At 31.8% G+C, this 18233-nt stretch overlaps 2 protein-coding genes across 2 annotated transcripts; both read left to right on the forward strand.

Annotated features, from left to right (window-relative positions):
* The first annotated feature begins 3419 nt into the window (after positions 1-3419).
* Positions 3420-9096, forward strand: LOC118045367 (glutamate--glyoxylate aminotransferase 2). Its single transcript, XM_035053971.2, has 14 exons — positions 3420-3573; positions 4107-4250; positions 5085-5150; positions 5279-5396; positions 5766-5847; positions 5985-6072; positions 6264-6422; positions 6745-6918; positions 7018-7149; positions 7573-7638; positions 7756-7820; positions 8039-8130; positions 8231-8387; positions 8849-9096. The coding sequence occupies exons 2-14, from the start codon at positions 4134-4136 to the stop codon at positions 8976-8978; spliced, it is 1446 nt and encodes a 481-aa protein (XP_034909862.1). The 5' UTR covers positions 3420-3573; positions 4107-4133; the 3' UTR covers positions 8979-9096.
* A 4413-nt stretch (positions 9097-13509) lies between these two features.
* LOC118045370 (cyclin-dependent protein kinase inhibitor SMR6) lies at positions 13510-13845 on the forward strand. Its single transcript, XM_073411733.1, has one exon. It carries the CDS (start codon positions 13510-13512, stop codon positions 13843-13845), a length of 336 nt encoding a protein of 111 aa, XP_073267834.1.
* Positions 13846-18233: the final 4388 nt, after the last annotated feature.

Below are 18233 nucleotides of genomic sequence, written 5' to 3' on the forward strand. Positions count from 1 at the left end.
TTTATCTGTACTTTTAAAATCACGGGCCTTTTTTATATGTATTTTTAAAATCATGGATTCCTATGAATTTAGGGAGCGTTGACAGTTTAATATTCCTTATTTTTTAAAACTGTTTTTTTATATATATTAAAATATAATTTATATATTTTTTAAAAAATATTTTTAACATTAATATGTGAAAATAATGTAAAAGTAAAAAAAAATTTAAAAAATAACAAATTTAATTTTTTTTCAAAAACTCTTTTAAAATATAAAAACAAACGTCTTAGAATGTCTTTAGCTTCATGGTGCAACCATCATTTCTCAAAGTTTTTAAATTTATTTTTTGAAGTTTATAAAATATTTTGATGTATTGATATCAAAAAATATAAAAATATTATTTTAAAAAAATACTTTAAAAGATAATCACTACAACACTCTTAAACACTCTCTAAAAGGATGATGGGCCATAAATACGTAAGACTCGCCCTTTCTTACAATAAATACTAATAACATTGTAATCTTTGAGGTATTTAATAGTATAACAGTTGTTATTTTTTTAAATATTTTTATTTAAAAATATATTTTTTTTAGTTAAAAAAAAATTAATTTTGATGTTATCACATTAAAATAATGTACATATACATATACATATATATATATATATATATATATATTAAAAAATTATATCATTTAGAATGTAATTTCAACACATTCAAAAGTTGTGCCTAAATCAATACTGATGTCATCCACATCCACTCTTTAATTTAATAATCATGTTCATATATTAATTATAAACAAACGTTAAATCTTTGAGATATATTAAGCATCGCTTTAGATCAAGGATTTTAGTTATGAATTGTAATAATAGCTTCACTTTTTATTTTTCATATTTTTAAGAGATATTTCTTTGATTTTTTTCCCCATCAAGTGGGTGACATCTATATCATTAAGGAGGCGTGTGTGATGCTTTCTAGTGGCCAAATCCGGTCATTCACGGTTTCACTAGATGCGTAGTTGTGTCTTTTTCTATATGGTGTGACACGTGTAGACAGAAAATGATTGAATTGCTGCCAATGATCAATTGTTTGTGTTTTTTCTTTCTTTTTTTTCTCGTGACAACTAAAATGCACAATTGTTCTTTTTGTTTATTATTTGTCAAAGTAGACATGTTTGTCATATTCAAGTATATTGGAATTGATAGTCAAGGGTCTGGCATGACTGTCAAACCCATGCGTTCGGGCTTGACAACCATGCTAACTTCGTGCGCTGGGATCTGTCAAACCGACACCTAGGTTAAAAAATTTAATTTTTTTCAAAAACATAATTGAACTGAAAAACAAATATTGTTTCATTCAAGCAAGATTTTTCATTTATATATAGTAGAAATTAATTGTATTTTTTTTTTTGTGCAATTTATTTTATAAATTTATTATATTTGAAGATGAAATAATGAAAAAAATATTGATTTTTAAATGATTTATTTCAAGTCTTTCAAAAAAAACTAAATATTTGTTTTTGTATTAAAAAAAATATTAATATTGACTTATATTACTAGTATGAAAAACATTAGGATACTCCAAGTTATTGAATCAAAAGTAACACTTACATTCGACATTTAAAATTCACAGCACATTGAAAAAGGTTAATTTTTAATTAAAAAATAATAAAATAAAAATAACACTAATATTTTGTTTTTATACGATGACTAGAGTATCTTCAAACCAATTTATATGTCAATCGACATTATGACTCCCCTCGAGTAATTTTAATAACACACCTCCCATATCATTATCATCCTAGTATATTTTAATGAATTTAATAATTTTTTTTATAAATTAACAAAAAAAACTTATATAAATTATATATGAAATACTGCCTCACAAAATAGATATAAACACACGTTACACCAAACAATAAGATATGATGATAATTGTTCAGGTTATTATACCACCCCCATCACTCCACATTCACCCATCAACTTCTATCACCTTAACATATCATCATATTTTTTTATATAATTATTTATCAAATATTATAATTCTTTTCACTAATAAATTTTTTTTGTACCAAAAAAAAAAAAACCAAAGATAAAAGAGGGATTTTTAAGCCAACACAAGCAGTTTAAAAAAAAAAATCTCATTCGAGGAGTTATGAGAATTTATATGCATCGTATTTTACTTTCTTAATCAATATTTTATGAGTTTGTAGCTCAACTCGCATTTATATAATACACTCTTCATAAGTTCTTGGTTTCAAATCTCCTTATTTTTTTAAAAAATAAATAGATCTCTTGTCAAGAGGTGGTTTTTAAGAATAAATTTTTAGCTGAGAAAAAAATCCATTAAAAAGAGTAGCTATGCTCGTAAATGTAGGCCCATGGGCCTATAAGGAGGCCTAGTCTCTACTGGTCAAGATTCTATATCGGGCTCAAACTATGCTCGACGCATCCCATAATACACTGCAAGGCCTCGCCCAACTCCTCCTCGTCCAGGTGTTCTTCTCTGACTTTTTCCTCGCATGCCTACAATTTGGCCATGAACTCTATAATTTATCGCTTATTGGTTGGAATTATGCTGGCTTTTGCACTCATTCAAAGGCTGGAAGGCCTCCTTGCTTTTCATTTTGTCCTTGTTAGGTCTTTAAGCACCTCGTGATCATATTGTTTATATTATCACCAAATTACTAATCACTCCCTGATTAATCCATTATTTATGCATCAAATCCAAGTGAAATTTGATCAGATTTTCACTCAATTTGTTTCGAGTTTAATTAAATGCTATCACATATCTTGTTCGGTTGATATTGTGAAAATAATTTCTTCTTAAATTATTTTTTATTTTTAAAATTTATTTTTGATATTAATATGTAAAAACGATATAAAAATATAAAAAATTAATTTAAAATACAAAAATGAAATGAACAACTCTATCTTGAACCTCGATGAGTTCCAACCCATCAACTTTTTTTTTTTTTGTTGAAGTGCAAAAATATCAATCATATCCACAAGAGAGAGTTCAATCAAGGAATAAATATGAACCACTACAGGAGAGTCGAGAGGGACCGCTACTTCGAGAGGGTGTTTACAAAAACGTTTAAACCGATTTTTTTTCATTTTTTTTATTATTTTAATTAGCTGATATTAAAAATAAATTTTAAAAAATAAAAAATAATATTTTTATATAAAAACTACTTCACTACTTCACTACCAGTATACCATACACTCTCTTACTCGTGCCAAAATAAAACAAAGAGATATAACAACAAAAGATTGTCTGATTACTTATCTACCAAGAACTCACAGTTCGAAGCTACACCACACTTGTTGAATCCTGATAACTTTATCCCTTCGTGTTAAATAAATAAAAAAAATAAAGTCCAAAATAATCCAAATTTCAGTGGCTCTGGTGCTCGCCAATATTATGTGTATGTGCTGCCACATAGTTGTGAATATATATATATATAAATATATCCTCACACCCAATTTATTTCTGACACAAAAAAGGAAAAATTCTTCCCTTGTGCGTGCAGCACAGCCCCAGCAGAAAACACACACGTCAGTCTCCCATCCCAAGCAGCCAGTGTCACAGACAGGTAATTTCACTAAACTATTTGATGTTTATTTTTAATCTCTTGAAGGAAAATCTCGTTGGAAATGAATTCAATCGTTGACCCATTTCACCTCTTAGATTCATTTATTTGTTGTTTGATTATTTTTGTTTAGCACAACAACAGTGTGCTTCTTTTGGAGTTTTGCCCAGTTTCAGTGCTTCGCATGCGTCACCATTGTAATTTGGTTTTTTCTTTCACAATCTTGGGTTTGATTTTTTTTTTTTGTCTCTTTTGAAGTTGTGTTAATATATTCTTTGTCTGATTCTAGAATCTTAATTTGATGCTTGTTATTGAAATTTCTGACGCATTTGCTGAATATTCATTGGTTGGTGTAAATTCGTAGGTGGAAATGTTATTTTTAGATTAAAATTCTGACAATTGGGTGTATTTTTTTCTTATGATTAGAGTGGCCATGTTGGTGTTTCATTTAATGCTTTGTTTTGTTTTCATTCCAATGTTTACCGATGAAAATTGTTGACTAGAAACTGAATTTGCTCTCTTGCCTGATTTTTCAGACCGAGTGAGAAGGTAGACTAACCATCATGGCACCTAGAGCATTAGACTATGAATCGTTGAATGAAAATGTCAAGAAGGTTCAGTATGCTGTAAGAGGCGAGTTATATCTTCGAGCTTCTGAGCTTCAAAAGGAAGGGAAGAAGGTATTTATATTGTATTATATTATATTAAGTCTGATCAAATTTTCTTCAGACATGTTGTTGTTCGTAATTTAGCTTATGATGTTTCGTGGATTTGAAAGTTAACTTAAATAAATGTGTTGAAATTCTACTGAATTTATGTGGATGCAACAACTGGAGACTTTTTAGTCGATTTTCACACATATCAGTTGGCCAATTTTATTACTAGCACTGCCATCACTGCTTCTAGTTCCAGTTGCTGATTCATTGTCTTCCAAGTGTTCATACACGTCACTGCCAATTAATTTGTTGGATGTACCTCTTGTTTGTGTTCTATATTTTTTTCCCTTTTGAATTCATGAAGGAATTTGTCAAATGTAATGCACGCTTTTCATTAGAGGGAGGCTTTTTCTCTCATCAATTGTGAAAACCTAGTCCTATAGGAGATGCATATTCAATTATATTTTTTATTCCATATAATTTGTATGTTAAAGTACAGCATGTTTTGCCATTACATGTACTTGCATATTTTGTAGCACAGCCATGAGCCATGCAATAGTGATATATGCTCCATGATCTTGCACTAGGCAATCAACGATAATCTTGAATGTTAGACCTTCTAATATGATTCTAGTGCCTTCACTTGTTACTTTATGTGTAAAATCTTACTTCACATGTGATTTAATTCCTTGAAAAAACCATGGGAAGACGTCTGTATTTTGGCTCTAAATCGACCAGTACAAAACATTTAATACATACATAGTGTGTGTGTGTGTGTTAAATACATAGTGTGTGTGTTAAATGTCATTATCCTTTGCCTATTTCTTTGAGTCTCACTGCTTCAAATTTATTCTGTAGATTATTTTCACAAATGTTGGCAATCCTCATGCTCTTGGACAGAAGCCACTTACCTTTCCTCGCCAGGTAAAGTTGCAGTATCTTAAATCTCTGTATATGTATCTTTTGTATTTACTGCTTAAATGAACTGTTTTGAGTTGCTTATGGATTCTTGTCTATATAGTTGAGTTGAACCATGGAAAGTTCTATTGTAGGTGGTTGCTCTCTGCCAAGCACCATTTCTACTAGATGATCCAAATGTAGGGTTGCTATTCCCTGCGGATGCTATTGCAAAAGCTAAGCATTATCTTGCTTTGACTACTGGTGGTCTAGGTATCTTCTTTTTACCTGCCTTTCCTTGCATAAGTTTTGGAAAAGGGTTGAAACATTATTAAGTGCATTGGGGTATCTTGCATTTACAGGTTGGTCAGTGGAGGGTTAGTAAATCACACAAGTACTGAAACATTAAGAATTTTTTTTTAGGTGGTTGTATTCTAGATGCTTCACCTTATGCCAACTCCACACATTCCTTTCCTATTGTCATTTCATTGTCTCCCATATTCCTTTCTTAGATGTTCCTGCCTTGAGAACTTTATGGTTTTCAATATCTTGCTGCTCTAGCTAGTTAAAGAGTGGTTCCACTGTGACACAGCCATGAGAACCTGCAATGCAAATTAAAGTTACTCTTGTTCACATGTTTAGGTGCTTACAGTGACTCTCGAGGTATGCCTGGAGTTAGGAAGGAGGTAGCAGATTTCATTGAAAGGCGTGATGGATATCCAAGGTGATGTTGTTATATACGATGGTCATTTTCTGCTCTCTCTATCTCTCTGTGTGCGGTTGTGTTTTGAATAAATAGCTGTTGTCTTTGGTCTGCTAGTGTTAAGCTGAAGCTCACATTGCTGCTCACTTTGTTGACAGTGACCCAGAACTCATATTTCTCACTGATGGTGCCAGTAAAGGTGTCATGCAGATCTTGAATACTATTATCCGTGGTGAAAGTGATGGGGTAAGTATACTTCCCTGCAATGAATGGAAGTACTACTGTCTCGTTCTTTGATTTAATGCAGGCTTCTTCTAAATATTTTCCCAGCCCCTTCTTTCTTGTTGGTAATGATAGAGGTTTTCTTTATCTTAGTGTTATTATCATATCATTTACCAGACAAAGCCTGTTAATAAAAAAAATCATGTATTTGTCAGGTTTTGGTTCCAGTGCCACAGTACCCGCTTTACTCTGCTGCAATTTCTCTATTTGGCGGTTCCCTCGTTCCATATTATCTAGAAGAGACAGAAAACTGGGGTCTTGATGTTAATAACCTTAGACAATCGGTTGCACAAGCTCGCTATAAAGGAATAACTGTTAGTATGCTTTGACTCATCCTTGTATATACCTCGTATACATGCAATTGCTTGATATCTATTTGGAAATAGGAACCTTAGAATTTAACAGAAAACTGGAAGAACAGAATGGATAGGGTATCGATTTTAACTGCCTGGATTTTACTTGTATTGGCCAGTTATTTGGATGATTACTCTCGGAAATTCTATCTACTCGTGAAGACTGGTCTATTGTCCGCTTCTATTTTAATATTATATGTGCATGCATCAGCTGCTGACCCAATGTGTCTTATAATGCTCATTACCGCAAACTAAATCTTTAATATATTTGATGTATGGTCAGGTAAAAGCAATGGTGATTATTAACCCAGGCAACCCCACTGGTCAGTGTCTTAGTGAAGCTAATTTAAGGGAAATATTGCGCTTCTGTTACCAAGAAAACTTGGCTCTTCTTGGAGATGAAGTTTATCAGCAGAACATTTACCAGGATGAACGTCCATTTATTAGTGCTAGAAAGGTAATTTAATTATTGTTTTGCCTCTAAATTCGAGTATTTGTTACCTGGAGTTACAACTGGTATTAAATTATTAATAATATTTTTGCCGTGACTTTGAAGGTTTTGATGGGCATGGGCCCACCCATGAGCAAGGAAGTCCAGCTTGTTTCTTTCCACACTGTGTCCAAAGGATATTGGGGTGAATGTGGGCAGCGGGGTGGATACTTTGAGATGACAAACATTCCTCCGAAGGTTTGTTTTTTATCATATAGATATTTGCATCCTTCTTTGAGTTGCAAGTTATGTGTTTCTTGCAAATATTAATTTAGGCATTCATACAATAAAAACAATTAGGCATTCATAACCAAACAAAATATAAAAGAACTACAGAACAATATAAAATTTACAGAAAGCTGGGAAAAAAAAAAAGATGTGGTTGACTAGAATTCTCTTAGCTTATATCATTTCGTATGATTCACAAATTCTCTTAGCTTTATTCTATCTATTGATAAAACAGATTTCTTTTTCTCATAATAAATGTTCAATGTTTTTAATCTCATGTGTTTTATGACATGCAATATGGAAATTAAACATTAGAAGGATCTTTCAATTCGAGCAGTATTTGAACTACAAACATTCAAAAGTCATCTTTGTTTATAATGATTTATGCTGCAGACTGTTGATGAGATTTATAAGGTTGCATCAGTATCACTCAGTCCAAATGTCCCTGCGCAAATATTTGTAAGTAGACCTGCATACTTTCTGCTGTGGTAATTTTATCTATTTAGCTGGGAGATCCAGTGCTTGTTTCTCGTTAGTGCTCCAGTTCCTGTTAAAGCAAACTCAAGCTATTTACAGATGGGGCTGATGGTCAACCCGCTTAAACCTGGAGATATTTCATATGAGCAGTTCATTAGGGAAAGGTACGCCTGCTAAGATTTAGTTTCTAAGGAGTTAATTCAGTATTCACGATGATAAATGAAATTGAACCAAGGACATTCCCCTTTGATTTAGTACTCTGCTAAACTGTCAATCTGATTTCCAAACTAGTTAATGGATACTATTAATGTCCATTGTCAAGTCAAAAGAATTGTCTACTTTGAGCAAGGAATAACAATGTTTTATGATCAAAACAACGCAGCAAAGGAATCCTTGAATCATTAAGGAGAAGAGCCAGGATGATGACTGATGGATTCAACAGCTGCAAAAATGTGATATGCAATTTCACAGAAGGTAAATTGTTGTTTCTTAGCTTTTTTAATATCTTGCATTTTGTGATCTCACTCCCAATCTGTACTTGGACGTTGTATGACATTGTGGAATTTGGTTTTAGGTGCCATGTATTCATTTCCTCAAATACGATTGCCACCTAAAGCAATGGAGGCTGCCAAAAAGGCTGGAAAAGTTCCTGATGTTTTCTACTGTCTCAAGCTTTTGGAAGCCACTGGCATTTCCACAGTCCCTGGTTCAGGATTTGGACAAAAAGAAGGGTAACTTCTGATTTTTCTTTTTGATTTAAACTCTTGATTTAGCCGTAGCTAAATGCCATTTTCCTATTGCATTCTTTTTAATAGTTTTACAGGGCTTGAACACACAAGCATGCATGCACACAGACACATATGAGACGAAACAAAAGAAAACTGTCTTGAAAAGTTCAGCCAATTCTCTTGGCTATGTTTCTCTTCATGTGGATTGATTTCTTGCCACATACTGAATTTTTTATATATTCGCATCATAATTTGAATCACGTATTTATGAGGATTACGTGTATGCTTCTGACAGGTATATGTGGAATTATTCTTCTCACTTCTCTCCTTTTGTTTCTGAAGGGGGTTTTGCACCCCCCACCCCCATCCTTTACTTTTGTGGGTGTGCAAAAGCACGTCTCTAGATGAGTCTGTTCCTAAACTGTAATTAAATGCTAGTGTATGATTGTTATGCTTTCTTGCAGGGTATTTCATTTAAGGACAACCATTTTACCAGCAGAGGAAGAAATGCCAGAAATCATGGCCAGTTTCAAGAAGTTCAACGATGAGTTCATGGAGCAATATGATGACCGCGGTGGTTATTCAAGGTTGTAAGAAATCCTTAAAATTCTGCAAATTGTATCATATTATTGGGCAATTGCAAGCTGTTTCGTATATGCTTCCTTGAATTGCCTGTATTTGGCATTATAAACTAAATTCTGTTGAAGACTCATTCTGCTGCTACTCATCACTCAAATATCAATCGACTGGATGAATGTGTACTTAATCTGGCATCTAATACTGTCATCCATAAAGGTGAAGAAAGCTCAAGCTTCACTTAATTAGTCTGATGAGCTAGCTAGCTACTAAATGGTTGCCTACTTCTGCCTCTTCGCATCAATATCTTGCCCTAAGCAACTGATAAAATAAAACCATTAGTTGGCCTGGAATTTAAGCGTTTCGTTCCCTTTTCTGCTTAATTAGTCCTAGCTTCTTGTGTGCTCCTCGTGAATAAGGCATACAACCTCCCTCAAGTGCTTGCCCTCTAGGTCTTTTAATGCTGCATTTCTTCATTTTTTGACTATGACATAAGCAATTTTTTTTTTTTTTTTATTGTTTAGTCATATATCTTGTTTGTATTTGAGATCGTAATAATAGATATTTTTAAAAAATATAAAAATAATATTTTTTTTATTTTTTAAAAATATTTTTAACTAGTATCAAAATAATTTAAAATATATAAAAAATTAAATTTTAATAAAATATTATTTGTGTGGCATTCTGTATGCTTTTGTTTTTTCCAAAGAGTTTTTGAAAAAAATTTGAAATTTTTTTTTATTTTTTAATTTTAAATTAATATATTTTTAGTATTTTCAAATTATTTTGATATATTAATATCAAAAATAATTTTTAAAATAAAAAAAATATTTTTATGAACACACTAAACAATTTAAAAAAACAATTATAACTTAACCAAAGCACTTGTCGTGATCGTACAAAATCTGAATATACGTGATATGGAAAACAAGGAAGTAACCAGTGAAAAGGGGCAAAAGACTGGTAGAAAAAAAATTGATCAGCAAATCCTGCCAGCAGCACCTGTTGATGGGAAATGGTCATGGGAAAAGTGAAAGGGACCTGAACCCCTGCTTGCTTTTTCCAGCAAGTTGCATGTCTGAAATTTCAAAAGCGGAAATCATGGGTTACACGGTCTTGCCTCTAGCCTGTAGTATGTGGAATCGAATTTTCTATTAATAATGTAAGCTTCAAAACACTCTCAAGTATCATGCAGTCAATTAATGTTCTAATCCAAATCAAAACTAGGGTTTGTGGAATTTTGAAAAGGGTCTCTAGTTAATTAATTTTCATATTGTTCCCTTTGATTTTTCATTGGTTTCTTGCTGGGTAACGATATTAATGCGAAATTACACCGACGAACACCGTAGTTCCAAAGTATATATTTGTCTGGAATTATGTGAAGGGGGGGGGGGAAAATAGAAAAATTAACCATTGAAAGCCTGAAAATATATAACAAATTAAACAGGCTGATTGAAAGAGAGCTTTAGTCCATCTTTATAGACTACAAAGTATGATAAATGTTCTTATGATTATGATGATGCCATGTTTTCTTCATATATATTTGACAAATGAAAGTTTCTTTGATGAAAGGAACTGAAAGGGCAAAAAGCCCCATACAAAGTTCAAAACAGATGGTCGTATAAACATCCTAAATTTAGAATAAATTATTATTATTATTTTTATTTATATTTTGTTAAAAAAGAATTTATTTAACTTAAATCAACTTGTTTAACTTATAACTTCAATTAGGGGTATTCATTATTCATAGATATATTTGGACTGAGTTTGGATTCATAATTATAATTATAATTAACCCCACTTTTTTAATAATTTATAAATTTTTAACCCGACACTTTTAATTTTTTTGAATCCGAGTGAATTGGATATAATAAGTTGGTATAATTTTTAGTATGAATGTTACAAATATCTCCAGATGAGTACATATAATTCCTTATTTTTTGATGATCTTAAAAAAAAATATACTTACAGAGATAAATGACTGAATAAATTATTTTATTAGATATATTTGAATTCTTTTCTCAGGCTAGTAGAACTCTTGTCTGTAATATGCATAACATGAAAGCAAAATCATTCAAGTGGCGGGAAAAAAAAAACTTTAAGAAAAAAAAAAAAGATGAAATTAATAGTTGGTGTCCTAGGTTCATAAGATACATCACACTTTTCTACTTTCTTATTAATATTTTATAGCTAGCTACCAAGAAAAGTGCTATTGATACCAAGAATTTTCTAGCATTACTTATATTTAATCAGCTATAAATGTTGAGAGGTTCGGCTAGTTTTAAATATATTAAACCATGATATCTATCTTTTTTTTTTCCATCATTTATAGTATTTATGATAACTAATTTTAATGGATTAAATTTGGTTAAATAATATAAATTTTACTAATACCCTAATTATTTTAAATACACCTAACTCAAATCACATCCATTTAGATTTAGTAACTATTATTATATTGCAACATTTTAGTGTGTGTAGGTGTCCATGTTAGCTTACGGGTACTTCGATTAATCTCACGAGCCTTAAAGTTAACAACCATGTAAGTCTTCAATGATCTTGAATTTTGTAAAACTCGAATTGATAATTTCTAAAAAGTAATTCAGGATTTAACTAGTTGAGTTATACTTTTTTGAATTATGATATGATAGTATTAATAATAATGATAATAGTGATATTTATAATAATAATAATAATAATAATATATGATGATGATGATGATAATAATTATATTTATAATAATAAAAAATAATTAAAAAAAAAAAAAACACTAACGTTGAACATCCTTTTCTACAAATTTTCACAAGACATTGGGTGCAATAAAGGAAGGAAAAAGAGGCAGTGGTGATTGATTGATAATCCCGATGTGATGCCCAAAAGCTTTGGCGCCAAAATCCAAGTCAATCAATCCTCTATTTTTAAGTTCTGCTGCCATTGGCCAGCTTGTTTAACGCGCACTCCACTCTCTCTTTTTTTTTTTTTTAGTAAGCCTGTTTATTTTAAAAAATAAATTATTTTCTAATATTTTGATAATATCAAAAAAAAAAAAAAAATTTTCAACATTTATTTATATTATGAAAAATAAACTGGAAAATAACTTATTAATTTTTTTTTAAGTTTCTTAAAATAATAAGAATAAATCTTATAAATTAAAAAGTTGAAATGAGAATGAAATTGAAAAAAATATAATTTTATAATTATAATTTCATAAATTACTTTAAAATAAAATAAATAAAAATAAAAAGAATGAAGACCAAATTTGATAGATAAAAAATTTCAAATTAAAAAATTGATAAGAAAAAAGTAAATAACAATCATAAAAATAAGAAAAAAGTTAATATAAAAATCAAATTAAATTAAATTTTAAGAGATGAAATTTAAAATAAAAGGATTCAAACAAAATATATATCAATCAAAACTTTGAGAATCAAAATTTGATATAATCAACAAATAATATGATATTTCTAATTTTTTGATGATTTCTGGAAAGAGTTTTCCGTCCAAAATAAAAGAAAAACATTTTCCTGAAAATCAAGCTAAAGTTTTTCTTCGACTGTAAAGTATTTTTCGTTAATCAATTTTTTAATGACAAATAAACATAAAAAAGTTTGGAAAGTGGTTTCCGAAAATCATTTTCCAAGTAAACAAACGCCCCTAAATTTATTTTTATTTCAAAATATATTAAAATAATAATATTTTTTTTAAAATATTTTTAATATCAACGTATTAAAAAAATTAAAAAATACTAATTTTAAATATATTTTTTTGTAAAATTTTTAAAAACTCTGCTTGAAATGTTATTTTAAAGAAACACTTAGTATATATTTATTATTGTTTTTATAATTATGTTTGAAAATTTTTAAAAATATATTCGATTAATATATTTTAGTGTTTTTTCAGTTATTTTAATATATTAATATCAAAAATAAAAATTATATGTATAAAAATTATTTTAATATATTTATATTAAATTTGTTTTTCATAAATTACTCACCACCACGATTCCACTACCAACTATTGGGAAATATTATCTTTTGATTCACTTGCTAATAAATAAATCTTAAATAGATCAGCTTATGTCATGAGGTTCGTCCTCGGGTTCTCTTTCTTTGCTTTTCTTTCTCACTCTAGCCACGAAGAATCTGGTTGGTATAAACAGAACATTGGACATCACTGATCTAGCAAGCTAGCCAGCCAGTCCTCCTCCACATTTAAAGCTTTTTGCTTAACTAGAACACTGCTTTCGTTTCCTTTCCTTTCCTCCTTTCTTCCATTTATTCCTAGCTCGTAGCTTCCCTAGCTAGCTTCACAAAGACTCTTTCACAAGAATCTCCTCTTTCATCTTCCCTTTACAACTTTTCTTCTGCTATTCACTTTCCTTCTGGTTTCATTTGATTCTCTACCGATCCCCACACAAATCACAGAACCTCTCAGCTTTATTTATTCTCTGTGTGCTAGCAAGCTTTATTCCTTATTCCTCGCTGCCTGCCTAGCTACTCCTATAATAACACTGTTGGTTTGTGCTAGTTTTGGATCCAAAACATACCATATGGGTTTCTCGAAGAAGCCTCCGGCCGTGGACGGTGGCTTGGATTTAGACGGTAGTAAGAGATGGGTTATTGCTGGGATTCCTTTGAGAGCTCCTTTAAAGCCCATATCTACAAATCCAGTGGAGAAAGAGATCAACGAAGATGATGATCAGAGTAACTGCACTACTGCTTCAACAACGCCTACCAGTGAAGAAGCAAGAATTCCTTCTAGACTGGTGTGCCCTCCGGCTCCGAGGAAGCGGAAAGCTACTTTCAAGTGTAATTATACCAGTGGTGTTAGGGAGTTCTTCACCCCCCCTGACTTGGAAACCCTTTTTGTACAAAGGGCAAACTGATCGTCATTGATTCATTTCTTCCAAGTTCAATTTGCCTCCTCCTCTGCTCTTGATTTGCTTCTTCTTTTTTCTTTTTAGTTTCCTTTGTTTGATCCAGTTAGGCAGGCGCCGTTAGCTTTTTAGCAGGAGGATCTTAGTTATTGTTTGTACAGGTTTTATAAGTAAGAATCTGGAATAATTCACTGACATGTTTTCTTTGTATGTTTAGCAAATTAAACTGTTCTCTTCATCATCATTATTTTTTATGTTCTTTGTTCTAGCAGTGGCTTTATTTTACAACCATGTTCAAGAGAAACATAATAACTAAGGTAGTATTTGTGTATTTTTTAGGTTAATTAAAACACGCCAATGTTTTGTTTTTTGTTTTAATTATAAAAGAAAATTAAACACATAATTTTTTAGAACAACACATCAGCATCAGCTGAGTAGCAACCACCGAGTACAACAGTTTCATTTTGTTCTCATCCTCTGACACAAGCTGTAGATATCTTGCCGTCTCTCTGTATGGGGCTGTTCATGGCCATGCGTACCAAATATTGACAAATGCAAGTCAACATCTAAGTAAAGGTAAATCCTTTTCAAAGATAAGAAGATGCTCCATGGCCTGATTGACCGAGACAAAGTCCCCTCAACCCTTGCTGCCATTGACACCTTAATCAAACCTTTTATGTATTGATTATCCTGTGATTTTATATGAATTCCACTATAAAATTCCCTTATATGAGCTTATATTTTATAATTTTCTTTTAATTACAAAAGTAAAAACTATCAAGATATCAAACATACTTGTTCTCTTAGCTAGTGACCCACCCCACCACCTTGAACTCTCACGGTAGTGGGGCGGGCCGGGAAGGTTCTCTCCGAGTGTTTTCTCCGATATAACCATTAAAAAGGACAAATAAAATATGGATCGGTAGATTAGAATCCTATGCCAGCAAGTTGAGTGGACCTTATTTAAAATTCTCAAGCTCAAGTATGGCATCTCATACCAATAATTGACGGAGCCACTTACACACACAGACACTTATCTAGTCTTATCTAATCCTAATAATCAAGGACACCCAATTGTTCACTCGGTACAGACTATAGAATATTAATGTTAATCATGAAAGCAAAGCATAATGTTACAACTTACAACAGCGACAGCATGTATAGAATTATAGATAGCTAGCTAGGGGACGTTCACCTAATCTTGGGTTTCTTTTAGTTACATTAAAGAAAGCTTTCTCGGGATCGGAGCTGTACCGAGGCAATGGATTTGCACCACGTCTGTGTAAAAGCTGCGAGTCTGTCTTGGCACCTGGCTTCATAGCAATAGTTTATCGCCTTCGTTTGAACTTAATTTTTTTAAAACAGTACAGAAATATTGTTGTTAATCCTTAAAACACTGTAGGGCAACATTGATAAACGTTGAGCTACAAGAATGGAAGTGTAGCAGTGATGAATTTACAAGGACGAAAACACTGTTCATCATTAATATATATATATATATAGGTGTTTTAGTTAGTTTGCACTTTGACTAATTTCATAAATCATAAAATTAATAATAATATAAACTTTCAACGAATATTATACTAGCATACATGATATTGATATTGATTTGTTGAGTGGAAGCATAGTAACTTCATTGGAGATCACATGAAGCGCCATCCATGGATATCATGCATGATTGGCGATTAGTGTAAGCTTGCATATTAATTAATGTTCAACTCTCGATAAGTTTTCTATTTTACCATTAAGCTAGACAAGAGAGCAAAGTATTTTAATCGGTGCATGGCACCAATTATGCAAGCAAACATATGCCCAGGGATCGAGTTTGGAACTTCGGATTTGGATGTTAATTCTCTAGCCAAATTAAGTTTTTATTCTTTTAATTAACGAGTTACCCTTTGATTGGCATTTTACAGTTTTTCCTGTACAGTTACCTGAGCTCCATCTGTTCCGATGTTGTGATCCTCCATCTGTTCTGCTCTGCATCTCTGTTCTGATGCAGAGCAGAGAGACTATATATTTTCAGGGAGGGCGCACTGTTTTCATTCTTTAATGGTCAGTATTATTTATTTCATTAATAGCACAGCTGAAGCAGTTATTTGTTAAAAAAATCATTTTAATTTAATAATTTAAATTATTAAATAAATTTTAAGATATAATTTATATTAATTCAAAAAAAAGTCTTTGAGCTTGAAATTTATACGGATTTATATTATCTTGTGCTTGATTTTTATTAAATAAATAAAAATAATAAAATTTAAACTCGTAATTGTTTAACCATTAAAACTCTAATATTACTATATTAAAAAATAATTTCAACCTAACAATTTAAGTTGCAACGCAAATTTTCAGAATTTTCTGATCACCCAATCAAGAGTTACGAATTATTTTGTTTTACCTAAAACTAGTCAATTTATGATTTTTTACCTGAAGGTTTTTACATAAGTTATTAAATAAAATTTTAATATATAATTTATATTATTTTTTACCTGGAGTTGCATGCTTTACAGGTGTGGAATCTAATTTACTTCCTGAATTACTAGCCTGGAAAAATAGGAAACATGGTCTTCTCCTAGCTCGAGATCGAGGCCATAGCATAGTTTTAAAATTCGGACCGGCCCGGCGGGTCAACTCGGGATCCGGCCGACCCGGGCATGGGACTAGTCCGGGTGGAGGCCAAAACCCGTTTGGAAATTGGCCCGGCCAGACCTGGTCGACCCGGGACCCGGCAAGACTCGGTCAACACCCGCCCCTAAACCCGTTGACTTTTTTGTTTTTTTTTTTTTGCTAAAACGACGTCGTTTTGATTTTTTTTTAAAAAAATTTAAAAATAAATTTTGACCCGGCCGACCTGGCGACCCTGTCAAAACCTGGAACCTGAGCCTTGGACCGGGCCGACCACCTGGCCGGGTCTTAAAACTATGGGCCATAGAAGAGGACTCCTTTGTAACTCGGATTCTCGGGAGGCCATTCGCTTGATTTACAAGGACCGAGTTGATTTTCATAGATTTAAAGCGACTATCTTAGACATCAGAAGCCTCCTGACAGAATTGGGAGGTCAGCATTTGTCATTTCTATTTTAATCACTTACTATTGTTTTGTCAAGTGTCAGCATAGTAGAATGTAATAAATATAAATATTTATTCAAAACATAAAATCTAGAGGTGGGGTTAGAAGTTTTTTATTAAAGCAGAAATTGATTTTAAATAAGGAGTTTTTTCTTATAATTTTTTTATATGTATTCAATTAATAATCGATCGGATGCACAGAAATAGCTTCTTTAAATTTTGATTTATCTATTTATTCAAAAGATTTATTAAGCCATTAAGCTCTTTAAATCCTATTCCGACAGAGAACAGTAAGAAGAGGTTGTTTAATTATGAAACTATCAAATTGTATGTGCGTAATCTGGTGGTTTAATCCTGGAACTTTATAAAGTGACGAGCTTTAATTTATTAGTTTATTAAAAAAACACAGTCATTTTATGATAAATTCAAAAGGTATGTTAAATATTATCAGCTTGGTGTTGTATTTTCTATAGCTACACCCAGAAAAAAGTAGCCATTTTTGTTGTGGTCCTGACTACTCTAAGAAAGAAGGTCATCTTCAGCTTAAGCAAGAAACATCTGAGGTCTTGGTCCAGCGGTTGAAGGGACTTGTTTCCTTTCTCTGCATCCTGGGTTCAAACCTTACTATGAACGCCTGTCACCCCCGCGATACCTTACATGATTACTGCATTTGCAGGATGTTTAGTGAGCCGTGAGATTAGTCGTAGTGCGCGCAAGCTGACCCGGACAACTACGTAAATAAAAAAAATAAAAAGAAGCACATCTTTCATCGGAGAAGGTGACGAGGTTTTATTTCTGGCAAACTGTGTTTAATTGCATGAGCGTCAGGGCACTGCACAGTTTAATAGAGTGAAGAGCACTATCACTTGTCAACATCCTCGAACAGTAAGTTCCACCGAACATACAATTCTAGTGGCCGGCGGCAGATGATATTTCTTAAAGTTTTTTTTTTAAAAAAAATATATTAAAATAATATTTTTTATTTTAGCACTCTAAAATATCTATAAAAAAAATTAAAAAAAAAACAAACCAAAATATCTGTGGATTCTATAGGCCAAGCCTATAGTCGTGTTCATAGTTTTTGTGGAGCCAATTAAGCCATCAAGTTTGACTGTCTTTGTCGTCGATTCCAATTTTCTTCAGAATAACGATAGATTCCGAGCAATTTATGCCTCGAATTGATTCAGAAAATTTCCCAAATGAAGTGGAGTCTACATGGAATCGCCGCATTATGATTACTGCTAATCAAATAGTTTAAACTGAAAATATTACAAATTATTAATGGTGCTGGCTTGATTAGTGTGGAATTTGCCTGGAGCATCGTGATTC

Source organism: Populus alba, chromosome 10, assembly GCF_005239225.2.
Source record: "Populus alba chromosome 10, ASM523922v2, whole genome shotgun sequence".
NCBI classification, from domain to species: Eukaryota; Viridiplantae; Streptophyta; class Magnoliopsida; order Malpighiales; family Salicaceae; genus Populus; species Populus alba.

What these genes read in the sequence shown, in the direction of transcription:
- LOC118045370 (XM_073411733.1), top strand. Translation starts at nt 13,510, where the DNA reads ATGGGTTTCTCGAAGAAGCCTCCGGCCGTGGACGGTGGCTTGGATTTA.
- LOC118045367 (XM_035053971.2), top strand. Translation starts at nt 4,134, where the DNA reads ATGGCACCTAGAGCATTAGACTATGAATCGTTGAATGAAAATGTCAAG. An exon ending in ATGTCCCTGCGCAAATATTT is followed by an intron (nt 7,639 to 7,755) that starts GTAAGTAGACCT and finishes AGCTATTTACAG; the next exon opens with ATGGGGCTGATGGTCAACCC. An exon ending in GATATGCAATTTCACAGAAG is followed by an intron (nt 8,131 to 8,230) that starts GTAAATTGTTGT and finishes ATTTGGTTTTAG; the next exon opens with GTGCCATGTATTCATTTCCT.